At 45.0% G+C, this 22,878-nt stretch overlaps 1 protein-coding gene across 3 annotated transcripts in view; it reads left to right on the forward strand.

The window, feature by feature from the left end:
• Nucleotides 1-22,878, forward strand: part of OTOA (otoancorin) — a 97,059-nt gene that overhangs the window by 37,110 nt on the left and 37,071 nt on the right. For all 3 annotated transcript variants that reach the window (XR_010337373.1, XM_064362566.1, XM_021672299.2), the window contains 7 exons: nucleotides 363-502; nucleotides 4,931-5,054; nucleotides 9,519-9,734; nucleotides 16,084-16,251; nucleotides 17,734-17,874; nucleotides 20,264-20,322; nucleotides 20,511-20,628. Coding sequence is in view for 2 of the 3 variants with exons in the window: in XM_064362566.1 (XP_064218636.1) it covers nucleotides 363-502; nucleotides 4,931-5,054; nucleotides 9,519-9,734; nucleotides 16,084-16,251; nucleotides 17,734-17,874; nucleotides 20,264-20,322; nucleotides 20,511-20,628 (966 nt within the window). In the remaining variant the exon portion in view is untranslated. The remainder of the gene's footprint in view (nucleotides 1-362; nucleotides 503-4,930; nucleotides 5,055-9,518; nucleotides 9,735-16,083; nucleotides 16,252-17,733; nucleotides 17,875-20,263; nucleotides 20,323-20,510; nucleotides 20,629-22,878) is intronic.

Raw genomic sequence — 22,878 nt, forward strand, 5'->3', positions numbered from 1 at the left:
GACCAGCCTGGCCAACATGGTGAATCCCTGCCTCTACTAAAAATATAAAAATTAGCCAGGCATGGTGGTGGGCATCTGTAATCCCTGCTACTCTGGAGGTTGAGGCAGGAGAATCACTTGAACTCAGGAGGCGGAGGTTGTAGTGAGCTGAGATCGTGCCACTGCACTCCAGTCTGGGTGACAGAATGAGACTCCATCTCAAAAAAAAAAAAAAAAGAACAAAAAAAGACGTCAATGACAATGAGAATCAGGAGGCGTATCCAAGTATCCGTGATGGGGCACAGTGCAGACCACCAGGGTGGGGCCACACTGGGCCACTTCTACCCTCCTTACTGATATTCCCGTCCTTGTCCACCAACCAGATCGGGCTGTTTATCAGCTATGACAATGCCACCAAGCAGCTGGACACGGTCTATGACATCACACCTGAGCTGGCCCACGCATTTCTGGAGAGGATCAGCTCCTCCAACTTTAACGTGAGGAATACCTCCACCATCCACAGGCAAGGACATGGGCTCTGGGCATTGGAGCTCTTTTGCAAGATGTGATCTAAGCATCAGAATTCTCTGAGCAGCAAAAGACCCAGGGAGGGAAGGGAGGTGGCTGGTCCATCTCTTTGAATAGTTCCACATCTCTCTGTGCACATCTCTCTGTGCATGTCTGCACCCTTTTCATGAAGTGGTTATGAAGCAGAGTGAAAGGGTAAATGCTTTCTGAGCATCTCCTGTGTGCCAGGCATTTTATGCAATCTTATCAAGTGCTAATTCCAACTCTCAGCACAGAAATGAAACATTTTAAATACTCAGGACTGGGTCCTGTTCCAAAGTGAATATGTGATTTCTGTTTTAAGTTGAGTCAAGTGTTGGAAATAACTCATGGGTCCCCGTATTTGAGAACCCCTTGTTATCAGACTCTCAGCTGGGGAGCCCCTGGATGAGATAAGCTCTAGAATTTAGTGATTGTAATGTGATCCTCCCTGAAACCATTCCCAGCAGGGGAGGGACAGGAACTCTACATTCCAGGGGTGTCAGGAAGGGTTTGAAGGTTAAGGCAGGGAGTGGGCAATGAGAAGTTGGTGGTGAGTACCGTTCAATCCCCCCTCATTTTTTTTTTTTTTTTTTTTTGGTGAGACAGAGTCTCACCCTGTTGCTCAGGCTGGAGTGCAGTGATGGGATCTTGGCTCACTGCAACCTCTACCTCCTGAGTTCAAGCAATCCTCGTGCCTCAGCTTCCAGAGTAGCTGGGACTACAGGTGTGTGCCACCATGCCCAGCTAGTTTTTTTGGTGTGCGTTTTTAGTAGAGATGGGGTTTTGCCATGTTGGCCAGGCTGGTCTCGAACTCCTGACCTCAGGTGGTCTGCCCACCTCAGCCTCCCAAAGTGCTGGGATTACAGGCATGAGCTACCACACCTGGCCCATTCAATCCTCTTCTTTTTTTTTTTTTTTTTTTTTTGAGACAGAGTCTCACTCTGTCACCCAGGCTGGAGTGCCGTGGTACAATATCACCTCACTACAACCTCTACCTCCCAGGTTCAAGAGATTCTCCTGCCTCAGCCTTCCAAGTAGCTGGGATTACAGCACATGCCACCAAGCCCAGCTAATTTTTCTATTTATAGTGGGGATGTGTTTTTGCCATGTTGGCTAGGTAGGTCTTGAACTCCTGACCTCAAGTGATCCAACCTCCTTGGCCTTCCAAAGTGCTGAGATTACAGGGGTGAATCACTGTGCTAGGCCATCATTCAATCTTCTTCTGTACATCTCTCAAGGTTTTATTGCCACAGTGTACCCATCCCATATTACCTGAAGTTTTTTAAATGAGCCACTTTTAGGGAATGTACTCATAGAGAACAATTACATCTCCTCATCTATCCTTAGTAATTTTCACTTATTAGCATGGGTGCCAGTTTTCTTTTTCTTTTTTTTTTTTTTTGTAAGACAGAGTCTTGCTCTGTCACCCAGGCTGGAGTGCATATTGATGCGATCTTGCCTCACTGCAACCTCTGCCTCCCAGATTCAAGCGATTCTCCTGCCTCAGCCTCCTGAGTAGCTGGGACTGCAAGTGCATGCCATCACGGCTGGCTAATTTTTTGTATTTTTAGTAGAGATGGGTTTCACCATGTTAGCCAGGATGGTCTTGATCTCCTGACCTTGTGATCTGCCTGCCTTGGCCTCCCAAAGCACTGGGATTACAGGTGTGACCCACCATGCCCAGCTGGGTTCCATTTTTCTATGGCTACATGCACACACAAATAGCCTCATGATTAAGAACATGTGACCTCCAGCCAGACTTCATGGCTTAATCCTGGCCCTGCTGCTTACAAATTGTGTGATCTTTGCCATTTTTACATCACCTCTCTGTGCTTCCGCTTCCCCATCTGTAAAATGGGAGATAAAAATATGCCTGCTACATGAAGATCTTTGTAGGGATTTGCACACCTGACACATAGTAAGTGCTCAAGAAATATTATTTTTTCTTTTATAATTTATTTTTTAAATTGATAAAAATATATCTATGGTATGCAACATGATGTTTAGAGATATATATTCATTGTGGAATGGCTTAATCAAGCTAATATCATTACCTCACATACTTTTTTTTGTGGTGAGAATACTTAAAATCTACTCTTAGCAATTTTGAAAATATGATACATTGTTATTAACTGTAGTCAGCATGTACAATAGATCTCTAGAACCTACTTTCCTATTTAACTGAAACATTGTATCCTTTGTTCAATTATCTCCAAAACTCCCTTCCCACCTCCAGCCCGTGGTAACAACCATTCTAACTCTCTGCTTCCATGAGTATGACTTTTTTTTCAGATTATTTTTGAGACAGAATCTTGCTCTGTCAGTCAGGCTGGAGTGCAGTGGTGCGATCTCAGCTCACTACAACCTCTGCTTCTGGGATTCAATCGATTTTCTTGTGTCAGCCTCCTGAGTAGCTGGGATTACAGGTGTGCATCACCATGCCAGGCTAATTTTTGTATTTTTAGTAGAGACAGGGTTTCATCATGTTGGCCAGGCTAGTCTTGAACCCTGACCTTGTGATCTGCCCGCCTCCGCCTACTGAAGTGCTGGGATTACAGGTGTGAGCCACCATGTCTGGCCCAGATTCTTCATATAAGTTAGGTCATACAGTATTTGTCTTTCTGTGCCTGGCTTATTGCACTTAGCATAAGATTCTCCAAGTTCATCCCTGTTGTCCCATATGATAGAATTTCCTTCTTTTTCAAAGCTGAAGAGCATTCCATTGTGTATTCACTATATTTTTAAAAAATCCATGCATCCACTGATGTGTCCAACACTTAGGATGATTCCATATCTTGGCTATTGTGAATAGTTATTCTTAACGTGTTTATTAACACTCAGCCCTCACTTCCCCAGAGTCTTCTTTTCTCGATGTTAAGCAGATCTCTTTTCCTCATCAGACACGCTTTCAAATCTTTTTCCCTGGACCTGGCAGCTCTTCTGTGGGCATATCTGAATATGTCAATATCTCTTTGAGAGGGTGGAGCCAGGCTGATTGTAGACACCAGGTAGTCTTCATACTAACTCTAACAGCATTCATTAATGAATGAGTGCTTAGTATCCATCAGGAAGTATGCACATCAGTTGGTGTGTGCCACTTCTCATTTAACTTTCACAGCCATCCTCTTTCTTTCATTCATATTTATTATGATGTGTTACAATGAACAAAGCAAACCTCCCATTTATTAAAGCTCAGAGAAGGAGGGGCACCCTGCCTTTGTACAGTACAGGAGTACAGAGTGTGCATTGTGGAACTGTGTACAGCAACCTCATGGAGAAGTTAAGTAACTCAATGCAGATCAAACATCTTAAAGAGCCGGGCTTCAAACTGTAGTAGGCCTGAATCGATGCTCTTAATGAGTAGATACATTGCTCTCAGTTATACCAGGGTTCAAATTTCACCTCTGTCCTTCCACTGTTTTCCTCCAGTCTTTTTTGTTTCCCTCTGAAATCTTTGCATCATCTTGGTGGGTAGGTAGGAAAGGCATCCTGGAAACAGATCTCTGCCTCGGAGAATCCATCAGGGTGAAGAAACCCCCTTTTCTCCATGAGGAAAATGGGGAGTTTTTTGTGGCTCCCAGCATTGTTCTTTCCTTATTCCCTTTATTCATCCCTGGTGGAGAGATGGCATAGTTGGATGGGTCTACATTTAAGTCCCAGTTCCGCCAACTTGGCTTGGACAAATCAAATCTCAGTTTGCCCATCTGTAAAATGGGGCTAATGAGAGCACCTGCCTTGTAGGGTTGCTGTGATGAGATAATGCAGATAAACAGCTCAGCACAAGACCTGATAAGTGTTATCTGCTGTTAATATAATTAGGACCCCATTGGTTTAGACTGGGCAGTGGATGTCATTGTGTCTGCCAGCTCTCAGCCTTCTGTTATAGAACCAAACTGGGTTTGTTTGCCCATGCACAATGGAAAACCAAACACTGAGGCACCAGGTTTTTGTAGAGAGAAACGTTTACTGTGAATCAGCTGCCAAGGAGAAAGGAAGCAGTGCTCAAATCTGTGTCTCTGAGCTGTGGGCTGGGGCAGGTTTTATAGGCAGAGGGTAATGAGATTTGATCTGATTGGGTCTTGCTATGAGGTGATGCTGGGAGGTGGGATCTTATTGGATTATGCCATGAAGTGATGCCAGGGCTCAATCTGATTGGATCATGGACCATGCCATGTGGCGTCCACTTCTTAATTCAGCCTTCATTCCTCGGTCCTGTCTGAGTACTTAGGTTCCACCTGTGGTTGCACATTTGGTTCATCTGGGCATGTTCAGGTTATATGACCTTCAATCTGGGAGTCCATGGCAACTGAAAAACAACTCACCATTTTATTACACAAAATGATACCAGAATGGGCTGGTTCTGCACTTACACCTCCACCATACCCCTCCTCTTCTCACACAGGTTGGGGCTGCTGGTTTGTTTCTACGATGACCTGGAATTGCTGGATGCTGCTGTGGCCCAAGTCTTGCTTCACCAGATGATCAAGTGCAGCCGCCTGAGGGGCTTCCAGGCTGGCGTCCAGAAGGTACAGCTGGGGTGCAAGGCCCTGAGGCCTCTGCTTCAGTTTTTCTAGCCGGAGAAATGGGGAGAACAGCTTAGCTTAGCCTTTGAGAGAAAACACACAGCACTAGTTGGAATTTAAGACCAGTCACAGCAGATGGCATCTCAAATACTGGGATGAGTGTAATGTCAAATACCAGACAGAAGACAGCAAAGGAGCAGATCCTGGGGAGATCAAACTTCAATCAGCCAGGTGTGGTGGCTCACACCTGTAATCCTAGAACTTTGGGAGGCCAAGGTGGGAGAATTGCTTGAGGCTGGGAGTTTGATACCAGGCTGGTTAACATAATGAGACCCTTGTCTCTGTAAAAAATAAAAAAATGGTTGGGCACGATGGTTCACACCTGTAATCCCAGCACTTTGGGAGGCTGAGGCAGGCAGATCACCTGAGGTCACGAGTTCAAGAGCAGCCTGGCCAACATGGTGAAACCTCATCTCTACTAAAAATATAAAAATTAGCCAGGCGTGGTGGCACGCACCTGTAATCCCAGCTACTCAGGAGGGTGAGGCAGGAGAATTGCTTGAGCCTGGGAGGTGGAGGTTGCAGTGAGCCGAGATTGCTGCACCGTACTCCAGCCTGGGCAACAGAGTGAGATCCAGCGTCAAAAAAAAGAAAAAAGAAGAAAAGAAAAAATAATTAGCCGTGTGCCTATAGTGCCAGTGACTTGGGAGGTTGAGGTAGGAGGATCTCTTGAGCCCAGGAGTGCCAGCCTGCAGTGAACTATGATAATGTCATTGCACTTCAGCTGGATGACAGAGCAAGACCCTATCTGAAAAGAAAAGAAAGGGGCAGCTACCTCAAACTTAAAATGTACACACAGATCACCTAAGGATCTAAATGCAGATTCTGATTCAGGAGCTCTGGGTTGAGGCCCAGGACTCTCTTTTCTCTCATCTTCCTCTTCTTCTTCTCCTTCCTCCTTCTTCCCTCGGCCTCAAAAGTGTTAGGATTACAGGTGTGAGCCATTGTGCCGAGCCGATGCTGCACTTCCAACAAGCTTTCAGGTGATTCTGAAATTGCTGCTCTGGTGGACATGCCTGGAGCAGCAGGAGATAAAGCAGTGGTTCTCAAATTTGGCTCTAGATTAGCAACACCCAGGTGGCATCCCCAGAGATTCTGATGTTATTGTTCTGGGGCGTGGCCTGGGGTATGGCCTGATTTTAAAGTTTCTCAATGCAGCCAGGATTGAGAACACTGGATTGGAGGGTAGTTATGAGTTCCCAAGACCAGGTTCTGGACACATGAGTAAACACACTATCTCTCATTTTCCTTCCTCTCCATCTCTCTCTTCTTTCTTCCATTAAAGTCTCAATTCTACCCCCTTCCCTTCCACTTTTTGTGGTCCTTTTCAATTTGCTTAAAATCAGAAAGACGACATGAAAATAATATTAAATGAAATTTTGATAAAGCTATCAATAATTTCACAGAAGTTTTCCACTCATCACCATAAAGTCCCCAAACGCATTTGACATTTGAGATCATGGTCATCTATCTTGGTCAATGCATTTTTTTTTTTTTTGAGATGGAGTCTCATTCTGTCACCCAGGCTGGAATGCAGTGGCACAATCTCAGCTCACTGCAACCTCCGCCTTCTAGGTTCAAGTGATTCTTTTGCCTCAGCCTCCAGATTAGCTGGGACTACAGGTATGTGTCACTGTGCCTGGCTAAGTTTTTGTAGTTTTAGTAGAGATGGGGCTTCGCCATGTTAGCCAGGCTGGTCTTGAACTCCTGACCTCAGGTGATCCACCTGCCTTGGCCCCCCAAAGTACTGGAATTACAGGTGTGAGCCACTGTGCCTGGCCTGTCAATGCATATTTTTGTTTCTAAGGAAAAGAATCCCTCCCAAGCAAGCTCCAAACAAAAATAAGAAAAGAGATGTATTTTAAGGCCCAGGGTTCTCAACATGTGGCAGCCCTGACCAAGGAGAAGGTCGCATGCAGTTAGATATGAAGGAGCCCTTTGGAATCATCTAGCTCAATAGTTCTCAAACTGGAGAGTGCATCTAAATCACAGGGAGGGCCTGTTAAAATACTGCTTGTGGGCCGGGCGCATTGGCTCACACCTGTAATGCCAGCACTTTGGGAGGCCAAGGTGGGTGGATTGCGAGGTGAGGGGTTCAAGACCAGCCCGGTCAACGTGGTCTCTAGTAAAAAACACAAAAATTGGCTGGGTGTGGTGGTTCGCACCTGTAGTCCCAGCTATTTGGGAGGCTGAGGCTGGAGAATTGCTTGAACCCAGGAAGCGGAGGTTGCAGTGAGCCAAGATCGTGCCAGTGTACTCCAGCCTGGGTGACCGGGTAACAGAGTGAGACTCCATCTCAAAAAAAAAAAAAAAAAAAAAAAAAATACAGCTGTGGCAGTGGTCCAGTTTTGTGGAAGACAATTCTTTTTCCATGGACTGGGGCCAGATAATTGTTTCGGGATGATTCAAGTGCATTACATTTATTGTGTACTTTATTTCTATTATGATTACATTGTAATATACAATGAAATAATTATACAACTCACTGTCATGTGGAATCAGCGAGAGCCCTGAGCTTGTATTCCTGCAACAAGATGGTCCTATCTGGGGGTGATGAGAGACAGTGACATCAGGCATTAGATCATCAGGCATTAGAGTCTCATAAGGAGCGCGCAGACTAGGTCCCTGGCATGCGCAGTTCACAACAGGGTTTGCTGTTGTGAGAATGTAATGCTGCCTCTGATCTGACAGGAGGCGGAGATCAGGTGGTAATACTCACTGGCCTGCTGCTCACCTCCTGCTGTGGCCAGTTCCTAACTGGCCAGGGTCCCGGTGGTCCTCATCTGTAGCCTGGGGGTTGGGGATCCCTGGATTTCTGAGCCCCCCCAAGTCTCTGATTCAGGAGGTCTGGGAGCAGCCTGGCAATTTGCACGTCTAACAAGTTCCCAGGTGATGCCGATGCCGCTGGGTGTGCTCCACACTTTGAGAGCTGCCACTGTAGTCCACTCCTTCATTTTACAGATGTGGAAACTGATCTCTAGGGAAGGGAGTTGCTGAACTTACAGAACCCAGGTGCTGTGACAGCTGTTTCTTCTACTTCACTTTTCTGCCCCCTAGTGGCTATTTCAATATTGCCAGAAACCCATTTTATGCACCTGTCTGAAATAACTACGTTGTTCACATAAATTCAGGTGTTAAACATGAACTATTTTTGTTTTTTTGTTAAAGAGCTCATTGTATAGTAGGTGAGTTTATCACATTCCTTACTAGAAGCAGTTGGAACGCACACTTTGCTATCATTAGGCAGGCATATTGCATAAAAAATTATTAAAATGATCACAGAAATGTGCAAACAGGTGCAAGAGATAATTTTAAGGGGAAATATAGAAGAGCAAATTGTGCTTCTGTTTATATTATAACTCTGTAAAAACTACATAGTGTCTCTATATTTATAGAGGCACAGAAGTCTTGGAAGCATATACACCAAATTGCTAATCATGGTTACTTTTATGAGGTAGGATATTGAGGAGACTTTTACTTTCTTGTACTGTTAAGAATTATTTTTGGCTGTGTGTGGTGGCTTATGCCTGTAATCCCAGCACTTTGGGAGGCTGAGGCAGGTGGATCACATGACATCAGGAGTTCAAGACAAACCTGGCCAACATGGTGAAACTCCGTCTCTACTAAAAATACAAAAATTAGCCGGGTGAAGTGGCGGGTGCCTGTAATTCCAGCTATTCAGGAGACTGAGGTAGGAGAATTGCTTGAACCCGGAAGGCGGAGGTTGGAGTGAGCCGAGACTATGCCATTGTACTTCTGCCTGGGCAACAAGAGCGAAACTCAGTCTAAAAAAAAAAGAGAGATATTTTTACACAGACCGTAAATTATCATGAAAAGGGCCCTGGCTATTTCATGAAAGGAAAACTGCCTATATATATATGGATATAGAGTTCAAGGTCACCAGAGGAAAACAGATGCTGTAAGAGTGTGGTGGACCTTGCCATTTATGTACCTATGCAACAGTCCTGCATGATCTGCACATGTACCCCAGAACCTAAAGTACAGTAAAAAAAACCCAAAAAAACAAACAAAAAAAACCTATCTTGGTAAAAAGTATTCTAAAATAAAAGAGCTCATTTGTTGGGAAAAAAAAGTGGTGGAGTTATAAAAGGAATGAGATTTCTTTCTGACATGGTTTGAGGTTGATTTAATAATAAATTAATATTTAAATGAAGCACAAAGGGAATTTTTGGCACATGAGAGCCAAGGCCAGAGGAAGTGCCCTCCATGTGGTGCCTCACTTTCTGGGCATGTCAGGAGTCCCTTTCCTTCCTCACTTCGGTGTCCAGAGGCTTTGATGGGGCAGGGTCAAGGGAGGGTGCGGAGGAGTCCTGACAGCCCTGGATATGGTCAGAGGGAGCCACTGTCCTGCTTCCTATCAACACTCATTCCAATTTGCTCTTCCAGCTCAAAGCAGAACTTCTGGACATTGCCACAGAGAACCAGACCCTCAACGAGACCCTGGGCTCTTTGTCGGATGCGGTTGTAGGTTTGACCTACAGCCAACTGGAATCTCTCTCCCCCGAGGCTGTGCACAGAGCCATCTCCACCCTCAACCAGGTCTCAGGTTGGACCAAGAGCCAGGTCATCATCTTGTCTGCCAAATACTTGGCCCATGAAAAGGTCAGCTGGGGTTTTAAACTCTTCTTTATTCCCCTGAGATGACCTAAGGCTAGTGTATTAGTCCTCTCCGGCTGCCGTAACAATATACTGTAGATTGAGTGGCAAAAACAACATAAATTTATTTCTCACAGCTGTGGAGACTGGGAAGTTCAACATCAAGGTGTTAGAAAGGTAGGTTTTATTCTTAGGCCTCTTCTCTTGGCCTGTAGGTGGCCACCATTTTGCTGTGTGCTCACATGACCACTGGGAGAGCAAGCTCTCCAGTGTCTCCTCTTACAAGGAAACTAATCCCATTGGATCAGGGCCTCACCTGACCCTCATTTTCTCATGACCTCATCTAACACTTAAAGGCCTCTTAAGGGCCCCCACCTCCCAATACCATCACATTAGGGGTTAGGACTTTGACATACGAATTCTGGGGGGACACAAATATTCAATCCGTAACAGTCAGTTATAAACACACAGCAGGGGCAACCAATCAGTAAGAAGATGGTGCTGAGGAGGACTGCCTGGGTTCAAATCCTCACTCTGCTATTTACTAGCTGTATGACACTGGGCAATTTCCTTAATTTTACTTTGCCTCAGTTTCTCTATTTGTAAAATGGGGATAACAATAACATTTACTACTGGGCAAGGTAGCTCACACCTGTAATCCCAGAACTTTGGGAGGCTGAGGGTGGGAAGATTACCTGAGGCCAGGAGTTTGAGACCAGCCTGATCAACATGGTGAAATCCTGTCTCTACTAAAAATACAAAAATTAGCTGGGTGTGATAGTGCACACCTGTAATCTCAGCTACTTGGGAGGCTGAGGCAGGAGGATGGCTTGAACCTTGGAGGCGGAGGTTGCAGTGAGCAGAGAGCATGCCACTGCACTCCAGCCTGGGCCACAGAGCAAGACTCTATCTCAAAAAAAATTAAGCAACAACCACTGCAACAATAAAAAATTAGTAGCACCTACACTGTAGCGTTGCTGCAAGGATTATGTGAGTTGGTGCACATGAAAAAGCTGGAACACCAGGTCACACCACCTCAAGGGGTGTTAGCCATCACTGGGAGAGATCAACGTGTGGGACTCATCCCAGGATTTTCCTGCCTGCTGTTGAACTGCTATTAGGTTCATGCAAAAAGTAATTGTGGTTTTTGCCATTTCTTTGGGATTAGGGATGGTGCTCTTTTATTCCAATCTTGGGCTGGAGAGAGGGGGCTGTCAGGGCAGATAGTCTTCTTTGGTGGGGACAGGAGTCTTAATCTGTGTTCTAGCTGCTCCTGGGGTGGGAAATGGACATTCTTTTTTTTTTTTTTTTTTTTTTTTTTTTTTAGAAAGAAAGAAAAAAAGAATGAAGAGGAAGAAAAAGGAAGAGAAAGAGAGAGAGAGAATGGGAGTATTGCTTTCTTGCCCAGGCTAGAATGCAATTTAGTAAAGGGTATTGAAAACCACTTTTATACCAATAATTGTACTTAATGATGTAGACAGGAGGGAATAAGGGAAGAAAATAACAAGCAGCCAACCAATATTTCATTTAAACCTATGAAATGCTATACGATTACTGAGGAGTGATTTACTTCCAATTATGTAGTCACTTTTGGAATAGGTGTGAGGTGGTAATGTATGTTTTGTATATTTGAAGTGGAGAGTTCTATAAATGTTTATTAAGTTTACTTGTTCCGGGTCTGAGTTCAAGTCCTGGATGTCCTTGTTAATTTTCTGTCTGGTTGATCTGTAGAATCATTAGCTCTTCTTGTTACATTGATCCTTTTGCCATTATGTAATGTCCTTCTTTGCCTCTTTTGATCTTTGTTGCTTTAAAGTCTACTTTATCAGAGGCGAGAATTGCATCTCCTGCTTTTTGTTTATTTGTTTATTTTTACTCTCTGTTTGGATGGTAAATCTTCCTCCTTCTCTTTGTTTTGAGTCTTTGTGTATTGTTGCATGTGAGATGGGTTTTGGCTTTTTATCTAATTAGAATATATATAAGTTTAATACTGCGATTTGATGCTAGCTGGCTGTTTTGCCCATTAGTTGGTGTACATTTTTCATTGTGTTAATGCTCTTTGCTTTTTGATATATTTTTGGAAAGGCTGATATTGGTTGTTCCTTTATATGTATAGTGCTTCTTTCAGAAGCTCTTGTAAAGCAGGCCTGGTGGTGGTGAAGTCTCTAAGTACTTATTTGTTCGCAAAAGATTTAATTTTTCCTTCGCTCATAAAGCTTAGTTTGGCTGGATATGAAATTCTGGGTTGAAAGTTCTTTTCTTTAAGGATGTTAAATATTGGTCCCCACTCTTTTCTGGCTTGCAGGGTTTCTGCTGAGAGATCTGCTGTAAGTCTGATAGGTTTCCCTTTATGGGTAACCTGACCTTTCTCTCTGGCTGCCCTTAGTATTTTCTCCTTCATTTCAACCCTAATAAATCTGGCAATTATGTGCCTTGGGATTGGTCTTCTTGAAGAATATCTTTGTGGTGTTCTCTGTATTACCTGGAGTTGAATATCACCCTGCCTTGCTAGGTTGGGAAAGTTTTCCTGAATGATATCCTGAAGAGTATTTTCCAACTTGGATTCATTCTCTTCGTCACATTCAGGTACACCTATCAAATGTAAATTAGCTCTTTTCACATAGTCCCATATTTCCTGGAGACTTTGCTCATTCCTTTTTATCCTTTTTTCTCCAATCTTGTCTTCTCGTTTCATTTCACTGAGCTGGTCCTCGACTTCTGATATCCTTTCTTCTGCTTGATCAATGCGACTGTTTAAACTTGTGCATACTTTGCGAAGTTCTCATGTTGTGTTTTTGAGCTCCATCAATTCACTTATATTCCTCTCTAAATTGTCCATTCTCGTTAGCATTTCGTCAAACCTTTTTTCAAGGTTCTTAGTTTCTTTGCATTGGGTTAGAACAAATTCTTTTAATTCACAGAAGTTTCTTATCACCCACATTTTGAAACCTGCTTCTGTTATTGGAACACAGTTGTTCTCCATTAAGCCTTGTTCCGTTACTGATGAGGAATTGCGATCCCCTGTAGAGGGAGAGGCATTCTGATTTTGAGTATTCTCTGCCTTTTTAGGCTGGTTTCTTCCCTTCATTATATATTTATCCCTCTGTCATCTTTGTAATTACCGACTTTTTAACTAGGTCTCTGAGCGGACGTCCAACTTTTGATTCCCAGCGCCAAAATCTGAGCAATCCACTGCGCCGGCCAAAATAGCGGTGTTAAGATTGATGGTGCTTTTCTGCCCGGGTATCTCCGGACTCTGCACCTAGAACTGCTGCGCTAAGGTGCCAGCAAAACCGCCACGCCGGCCACAAGAGTCGCTCTGGCGACCTGTGGGGCTCCTCCGCTGGGAATCTCCTAGTCCGTGAGCAACAAATATTCATCTGAAAGTGTGGCGTCCTCTCGTTCTCTGTGCTTTCACTGGGAGCTACGTGCCTGAGCTGCTAGTGATCAGCCATCTTGGATCTCTCTCAATAGGTCTTTGGAAATGGACATTCTTTTGAGGAGAATTAGTGTCATGGGGTTGGGTCCAGTCCAGAGGGTTCCAAATCTGAGAGACTTGAGTTCTAAGCATTTTGGTGTCCTTCTCTTTCAGTCCACGCTCACGGCCACTTCCCAGGATGCAAACTGGCTCACGGGGATTGGATTAGGACCAATTCCAATCAAATAATAACAAACATTTATTTATTTTTGGCTTCTGGATATTAATTTTAATTACTTTGAAACAACATAATTTACTACCAGATGTTTAACAAGCACCCATTGTAAATGCTAAACTATGAATTCAGTATTAACACAGTTCACCCAGTGAACTGTGTCTGACCAACTATACAAAACTCATCAATTTTTCTTTTGACAAAAGGTAGTAGGCTGGGTGTGGTGGCTCATGCCTGTAATCCCAGCACTTTGGGAGGCCGAGATGAGTGGATCACTTGAGGCTAGGAGTTCAAGACCAGCCTGGACAACATGGTGAAACCCTGTCTCTACAAAAAATGAAAAAATTAGCCGGGCATGATGTGCACACCTGTAATTCCAGCTACTTGGAAGGCTGAGACAGGAGAATTGCTTGAACCCAGGAGGTGGAGGAGGTTGCAGTGAGCTGAGATCATGCCACTGTACTCCAGCCTGGGCTGGGCTACAGAGCAAGACTCTGTCTTAAAAAAAAATAAAGCAGTAGGAATCCCAAAGAATGAAGAAGAGACTACTCCATAAAGGTCATGTTTCCTAACCTAGCACCGTAATTCCAGTCTTAGTCCCTCCCATGCAGCTGGAAGGAGGATATGGGAAGAGGTGAAGTTGTTGAAAATGTAAGGGGTCCATTTTGCTTGCTCTAAAGCAAAAGAACCACAGTGTCCCACAAAGAAGAAAATCACTGAGGTTGGAGATGAAAACGAAAGTTTGTGATTCAGGTGGTAAGGGCTTCTTAAGAGTTGTAGAGTAGAATCTATGCATCCAGAAGGCAGTGGTGGAGTCGGCCTCATGAATTAGGGAGTTCTTCTTTGTATTTTTTTGAGACAGGGTCTCACTATGTTGCCCAGGCTGGAGTGCAGTGGTCTGATCTTGGCTGACTTCAGCCTTGACCTCCCAGGCTCAGGTGATCCTCCCACCTCAGCTTCCTGAGTAGCTGGGACCACAGGCACGTGCCACCACGCAGGTTTGATTTCTGTATTTTTTTGTTAGAGATGGGATTTTGCAATGTTGCCCAGGCAGATCTTGAACTCCTGAGCTCAAGCAATCCACCTGCTTTGGCCTCCCAAAGAGCAGGAATAAGGGATTTCTTCTTGGCATCCAAGTCTTTTTAAATCTCTTCAAGTTTTTAAAGCTGAGTTTGGTATGTCATGGTTTTGAGCCAAATATATTCCAACCACATCACCCAAAATAAATCCAAGTGGGAACTGGAGCAGGATGTTGGTAGGGAGGGCAAGGGAGGGATGAAAGACTGCTGCAGCTCCAATGGCTGGTCCTAGCCTGCTTCCTCCATTGTGGGGCCAAGGGAGGGAGGATGTGGAATAACAGACATTTACTGAACACTTACTATGTGCCAGGTTGTGTTCTAAGTGAATTAATGATTCAATCCAACAATCCTCTGAAGTCGGTAGTGCTGTAATCTTCATTTTCCAGTTCATTCATGTGGGGTACAGAGTGTGTAAGGGAACTGGCAAGGCCACATGAAAATTATGCAGCTGGGATTGAACCCAGGGCACCTGGCCTCAGAGCCATCTTGTTTAACTCCCGTGCTCACTGTCTCTATCATGGCACCATGACCAATGCCCACCCATTCTCCCTTTCTGACTCAGGGGTCAGGCTAGCGCATTCATCTGGTCTCTTCTAGTCTCGTGGTGACTTTATGTGGAAGGCTTTGAATCCTTGTTTCTGGACCTCGACTGGGGCTCCATGGGTCCACCTTGACAGCTCTCTCTGAATTTGATTTTAGGGAGTTAAGGGAGACTGTGTTGTTCCCTCCCAGCCCAGGACAAAGTGGTTTGTCTGTTTCCTAATATCCAACACTTCCTACTGAGGGGTGAGGCCACTTTTACTCAGAAGGCAAGAGGTCAAAAGGTCTTGCCTTCTTTGAAGACAACGTGAGACCACCCATTATACATAGAATAACTACAGGAATCCACTCAACTGTCTTTTCATAGAACCAAAGCACGTCCTTGATTATATGGAAAACTATCTAGCATCTTCACTGTAAACGAAGGAAAAAAACCCAAGTGTAACTTACTTTCTCTTTCTTTCTTTCTTTCTTTTTCTTTTTCTTTCTTTCTTTCTCTCTTTCTTTCCCTCCCTCCCCCTCCTTTCTTTCCTTCTTTCTCCCTTCTCTCCCCTCCTCTCCCCCTCCCTCCCTTTCTTTCCTTTCCTTTCCTTTTCTTTTCTTTTTTCTTTTCTTTTCTTTTCTTTCAACAGAGTTTTGCTCTTTTTGCCCAGGCTGGAGTGCAATGCTGCAATCTCAGCTCACTGCAACCTGTGTGTCCCGGATTCAAGCAATTCTCCTGCCTCAGCCTTCCAAGTAGCTGGGATTACAGGCACCTGCCACCACGTCTGGTTAATTTTCATATTTTTAGTAGAGATGAGGTTTCACCATGTTGGCCAGGATGGTCTCAAACTCCTGACCTCAGGTGATCTGCTCTCCTTGGCCTCTCAAAGTTCTGGGATTACAGGTGTGAGCCACCACACCCGGCCATTTCTCTTTCTTGATAGAAGGAAGGAAGGCCTGTGGAGGCAGCATCTGTCTGGCTCACTGCTGTGCTTCTGAGGTGTCACCCATTCTGATACTTGGCATGTAGATGGGCTGAGTGCATGTCGGAGAGGCAAAAGGCAGGAGCAGATCTTGATTATGTGGCCGCTCCTCTTCTAGGTACTGTCTTTCTACAATGTCAGCCAGATGGGCGCGCTGCTGGCCGGGGTCAGCACCCAGGACTTCTGCAGTATGGACCGCAAGGACCTCTCGCAGGTCCTGAGAAGTGCTGTCTCCCAGTATGTGTTCAACTTGTCACCTGCCCAGAAGCAAGGTATCCTCAGCAAGGTGAGAGGAAGATGTCTGGTGCTCAGCCACGTGGCTCACAGTGGGTGTGGTTTTGCAGTTTGGTGAGTTGGCTGTGGCTTTGGGCCATGAATCCAGGGGTGGGATTGTCTTAGCTCTCGGTGTCTGGAGTTGCTCTGCCTTCTCCTGGCAGCTCACCTTCCCTCCTTTCCAGACAGATTCCTTCAGTCATGCTGCCATTCTTCCCAGACCCCGTTTTTCTCCAAGTCTACTCTGGAAGACTTTCTTAAATCAGGTTTCCTGATCTTATAACACTTCAAAAGATTTTTTTTTTTGAGACAATTTTATCTTTTACCCAGGCTGAAGTAAAGTGGTTGATCATAGCTCACTGCAGTCCCTCCCTCCCTCCCTCCCTCCCTCCCTCCCTTCCTTCACCTCTCACTCCCTTCCTTCCTTCCTTCCCTCCCTCCCTCCCTCCCTCCCTTCCTTCCTTGCTTCCTTCCTTCCTTCTTTCTTTCTCAGAAAGAAAGCAATCTTCCTGCCTCAACCTTCTGAATAGCTGGGATCATAGGCATGAATCACCACACCTGCTTATTTTTAAATTTTTTGTAGAGATATGGTCTTGCTATGTTGCCCAGGCTAGTATCGAACTCCTGGCCTCAAGCTACCATGCTTGGCTAATTTATTAATTTTTTGTAGAGATGGAGTACTGCTATATTGCCCAGGCTGGTCTCCAACTCCTGGCCTCAAATAATCTTTCTGCCTTGGCCTCCCAAAGTGCTGAGATTACAGGTGTGAGCCACTGTGCCTGGCCTAAAATTTGTTTTTCAACTCTAAAAATAAACTCCAAAGTTCTAGGGGCATCTGAAAGTCCTTTTCACTGTCCATAGCCACGCCTGTATTCCATTTTGTTTGTTTAGTTAGGGTCTTGTTCTATTACCCTGGCCAGCATGCAGTGGCACGAGGTCGGTTCACTGCAGCCTCAACCTCCAGGGCTCAAGTGATCCTCCCACCTCACCCTCCCGCATAGCTGAGACTACAGACCTGTGCCACTGGCTGATTTTTATGTTTTTTGTAGAGACGGGGTCTTGCCATATTGCCCAGGCTGGTGTCAAACTCCTAGGCTCAAGTGATCTGCCCACCTCGGCCTCCTATAGTGCTGGCATTACAGGCATGAGCCACCATGTCTGGCCCCTTTTTACTTGTCAGAGAAATCAAAATCTAAGGGATTTGGCCTAAAACACCAACACCCTGCAGATAGCAGTAGCCCATATGGTTAAAATAAAGAGCACAGGTTTTGGAATAAGACAAACTTGGCCTTGCATCTACTTAGTGACTTTCAACTCATCACCCTTGAAGTCTCTGTTTCCTCACCTGTGAAATGGGGATGATGCCACTCTCCACTTCCTAGGGTTGCTGAGAGGGTCTGATGGATTTTATTGCCTGTGATGTAATACCTGGCCCTTCCTCATATCTCAATACATTTTTTTACAAGGTTGTTGTGTTGCTTCTCACTTTTGGCAGATGATCGAAGCGGGAGACACTGCCTCAGGCATTGTGGAGATACAAGGGGCTTTCTTTAAGGAAGTGTCTCTCTTTGATTTAAGGAGGGAACCTGGATTCAACTCTACAGTCCTGAAGGAAAAGGAACTTGGAAGGAGCCAGGTATTACCATGAAGCAGAGATTGATCCTGTATTTCTATCTGTCTTGTGAGAATAAATGATCTGTTTTAAGGTTAATTTGATAAAAGAAATTTACTTCTGTGTGATTAAACCCAGGAGGCAGAATAGTATAGTATTAAGAAACTGAACAGGCTGAGGCAGAAGGATTGCTTGACACCCAGAGTTTGAGACCAGCCTGGGCAACATAGAAAGACTCTGTCTCTACAAAAAGTTAAAAAATGAGCCAGGCATGGTGATGCATGCCTGTGGTCCCGGCTACTCAGGAGGCTGAGGCAGGAGAATCGCTTGAGCTGGGAGTTCCACACTGCAGTGAGCTATGGTCATGCCACTGCACTCCAGTCTGGGCAACAGAGCAAGACCCTGCCTCTTAAAAAAAAAAAGAGTTAGATAAGACCTTAGCATGAATTCTGGCTCCCACTTATTTATTAGCTTTGGAGAAGTTCCTTACATGGCCTCAGTTTTCTTGTGTGCAAAATGGGGATAATTTTGATAATAAAATGAGGGTCACTGGTGTATGCCAGCTGGGCTGTGTGCTATAAATATTCATGGCTGTGATGTGTATTATTAAATGCTGCCAGCATTGAGGCTGCTTAGGGGGATGGTGCTGTTGCAGTGGATGCTCTGCCTTAGTACTGTCCTTGATTTCCTTTGCATTCAGTCAGTCTTCATTACATGCACCCAGCAAATGTTTATCAAGCACCGCTCAACAATGCGCCAGGTGCTGTTCACAGTGCTGAGAGTGCAAAAGTGAATGAAATAGACACAAATCCCTGTCTGTTCCAGGGCCCCTTGCTCAGGGTCTCTCATGAGGCTGGATGATATCCCAGTGACCTATTGCTGTGTCACAAACCACCTCTAAATTTAGTGACAGTGGCAACCATTTTATTCTTTTATTTTTTGAGGCAGAATCTCTTGGTAGCTCAGGCTAGAGTGCAGTGGCACAATCTTGGCTCACTGTAACCTCCTTCTCCTGAGTTCAAGCAATCCTCATGCCTCTGCCTCCTGAGTAGCTGGGATTACAGGCACATGCTGTCATGCCTGGCTAATTTATGTATTTTTTTATAGAATTGGGGTTTCAGCATGTTGGCCAGGCTGGTGTCAAACTCCTGACCTCAAGTGATCTACCTGCATTGGCCTCCCAAAGACTTGGGATTACGAGTGTGAGCCAGGGTGCCCAGCCAATCATTTTATTTTGGAAAATACATCCTGCCACCAAAAACTTCAAGACACGTTTGTCTCCACCAGGCATGATGGTCCATACCTGGAATCCCAGCACTTTGGGAAACTGAGGCAGGTGGATCACAAGGTCAGGAGATCGAGACCATCCTGGCCAACACGGTGAAACTTGTCTCTACTAAAATACAAAAAATTAGCTGGGCGTGGTGGCACATGCCTATAGTCCCAGCTACTCAGGAGGCTGAGGCAGAGGAATTGCCTGAACCCAGGAGGTGGAGGTTGCAGTGAGCTGAGATCGCCCCACTGCACTCCAGCCTGGCAACAGAGCAAGACTCTGTCTCAAAAAAAAAAAAAAAAAAAAAAAAGATACTTTTGTCTCAGCCACTGGGCTGGTGGATTGCCATTTCCTGAGATGGGGAAGACCATGGGAGGGTCCCAGAATTTAATCCTGTGCCCAAGGAAATCTCTGGGGCCACACACAGTGTCCAGAACTTCTCTCCATCGCCTGCTCCTTTTGCCTGGGCTTTTGTGCTGCTTTATGGCTCTCAGCTACCATGTCTAACACTAGCTCGTAATTTATTCTGTTTGGGGAATGATGCTCAAAGTTTCAGAGTCTATAAAATAGACAAATGTAGTACTTGATTGCATCTGCAAGTTAGGGATTCTGTAAAATTATGTTCCTTAAAACAAATGACTCCCCTGTCTACTCGGCATTGTTCTAGAGTGCTCATCTAGGGGTGGTTGGAAGCAGGTGCATGCTGCCGGCTGCAGGTACTTTATTGCTGGTGCTTTCTAGCCCATCCTGGTCTATTCTGGGATGCCTGGTGTTCAGGACCTGGCAGGTACACATGTAAATAGGAGTCACAGGGAGTTCTCAGCTGGTCAGCAGCTTCATAAAGCACAGGATGTAAAACTTCAGCCCTGCCACCAACATCTTTGCTTCTCATCCGCCTCATGGAGTATAGGGAATCACCTGGCGTGTAAGAGCAGGGTTCTGGAATTACCTTGACACCGGTTCAAATCTTGGCACTACCACTTAGCAATGGTCTGGTCCTAGGTAACTGACATAACCTGTGAAGCCTCCATTTCCCCCATCTGTAAAATGGGATTGTGGAGCGCCTTCCCAATAGGGCCTCACAGTGTTGGGCACACGCTGAGTGTGCCATCAGTGCTGTCGATCATTCTCTTCTCTTAGGCTCTGTTCCTGTATGAGCTTCTGTTAAAGACCACCAGAAGACCTGAGGAGCTTCTGAGGTAGGACAACGTAACTTAGCCTGGGTGCCGAACAGGCTTCCTTCTGTCAGAGGAGCCTACTTTCCCAGGAGGGAGAGTTAGGTAGTCACGTCTGTAGCGTGTGTCTGATCACGTCTGCCTTCTCCTGCTCTTTCTTTCCTCTCCTCCCCACCCCCTTCCTCTCCCGAGCCCCTTGTTTTGTTTTCTAGTGCTGGGCAGCTGGTGAAAGGTGTGACCTGCTCACACATTGATGCCATGAGCCCCGACTTCTTTCTGGCCCATTTCCAGGATTTTCAGAACAACTTCGCCCTGCTTTCACCATATCAGGTACCGTTTAAAGCATTTTCTAGCTTCTAATTCTCTCTCCCTTCCCCTGTCACTGGCCCGGCATTGGCTGTGGCATCTAAAGATCCTTATGCCGGAATTATTCAGACACAAATGATGACTTGGGGTGAAAGACTGAGCCAGGTTTTTTTTTTCCCAGTTTCTTTTTAAACAGCTCCAAATACCTACATCTCTACAGCCAAAGTATCAACAGATTGATTATTCCATTCTCAAAGTTGAAGCTTAAAATATATTCATAAGGGATAGTATTTTGCATGTTCATAATTATGCTCTCCTGGGATGGAAGATAATCCTTCAGCTAGTATTCCAATACTTTGCAGGAGTAGCTGTGAATGCGAACAGTACTCTGAGAGCATTTGCTTTCTCACTTAAAACTTCATTTTCCAAAAGACTATGGAGGCTGTTTAACCCTTTGGGGGCACTAGAAGCAGTAACTGATTTTTTTTTTTTGACAGGATCTTGCCCTGTCGCCCAGGCTGGAGTGCAGTGGCATGATCATGGTTCACTGCAGCCTCAACCTCCTGGGCTCAAGCGATCCTCCCACCTCAGCCTCTTGAGTAGCTAGGACTAAAAGTATACATCACCATGCCTGGCTAACTTATTTATTTTTCGTAGAGTTGAGGTCTTGATATGTTGCCCAGGCTGGTCTCAAAACACCTGGGCTCAAGTGATCTTCCTGCCTCAGCCTCCCAAAGTGCTGGCATGACAGGCATGAGCCACTGAGCCCAGCTAGTGACTGATTTTTCACAGTGTCTAAGCTAGTAAACACAGGCCTTGCAACATTTGAACTTGTGTTGTGAATCATTGGCTTACAGACTCCTGTAATGGATATAAAAGGCATCTTCTCAACTCTGGCCTTGTGTTTCAGACCAGAATGAAGACTTTCCAAAGAGTAAATTCTCTCTCAGAAAACCAGGAAGCATAGAGTGCTTGGTGTATAATCCTTTGAGATCATTAGAGGCATATGTAAAGTTTTAATGAAGCTCTGTCATTCTCTTGGACTGTTAATTCTGTTAGTGATTCTCAGAGCTGAGCTTGCATCAACATTGTCTGGAAGGCTGTTAAAACACAAATTGGGGCCCCACTCCCAGAGTTTTACATATAGTAGGTAAGGGGTGAGGCCTGAGGCTTTGCATTTCTAATCAGTTTGCCAGTACAAACCACTGAACTATATTAAAAGACCTGCCCAGGTGGACAAGCCAATAATTGAGCAAATGGATAGAGGCCAGACCTGCTTTGAGGAAGACCTACATGTTCGAGCAGGAAGGTTTGCCCCAACAAAGGTGCTTCCCTAGGCTTCCAGTTCTCAGAGCCTTCAAATACCAGTTAATTAGAAACTTTGCCTTTCTTATTTGTATTTTTACTGAAAACACATTATTATTATTATCATTATTATTATTATTATTGAGACAGGATCTTGTTCTGTTGCCCAGGCTGGAATGTAGTGGTTCGATCTTGGCTCACTGCAACCTCCGCCCCCAGGTTCAAGTGATTCTCCTGCCTCAGCCTCCCGAATAGCTGGGATTCTAGGCTCCTGCCACCACACCTGGCTAATTTTTTTGTATTTTTAATAGAGACGGGGTTTCACCATGTTGGCCAGGTGGTCTTGAACTCCTGACCTCCAGTAATTCACTGGCCTCAGCCTCCTAAAGTGCTGGGATTACAGGCATGAGCCACCACACCTGTCCTGAAAACACATAATTATTACAAAAAAAAAAAAAATAGAGAAAGTAAAATTTCCCCAAATTTTTCCTAGAGCAGTTATTCTCAACAGAGTACCATTTTGGCCTCCTAGGGGACTTTTGGCTATGTCTGCAAACACTTTTTGTTGTCACAACTGGAGCAGAGCTACTGGCATCTAATGGGTAGAGGCCAGGGATGCGGCTCAACATCCTACAATGCATAAGACAGCATCACTACACAGCGGTATCTGGTCCAAAATGTCAATAATACTGAGGTGTTTGAACCATGTTTCAGAGGTAACTATAAAGAACAGTTTGCTCTCATTTTTGAGAGTTTTATTTTATATATAAAATATAGGCCAGATGCAATGACTCATGCCTGTAATTCCTGCACTCTGGGAGGCTGAGGTAGGAGGATCACTTGAGGACAGGAATTTGAAACCAACCTGGGCAATGTGTAGCAAGACTCTACCTCTACAAAATATACAAAAATTAGCCAGGTGTGGTGGCACATGTCTGTAGTCCTAGCTACTTGGGAAGCTGAGGCAGG

The sequence above is a fragment of the Aotus nancymaae genome, unplaced genomic scaffold (assembly GCF_030222135.1).
Source record: "Aotus nancymaae isolate 86718 unplaced genomic scaffold, 86718_ANA_hifiasm-v0.15.2.pri h1tg000049l, whole genome shotgun sequence".
Taxonomy (NCBI): domain Eukaryota; kingdom Metazoa; phylum Chordata; class Mammalia; order Primates; family Aotidae; genus Aotus; species Aotus nancymaae.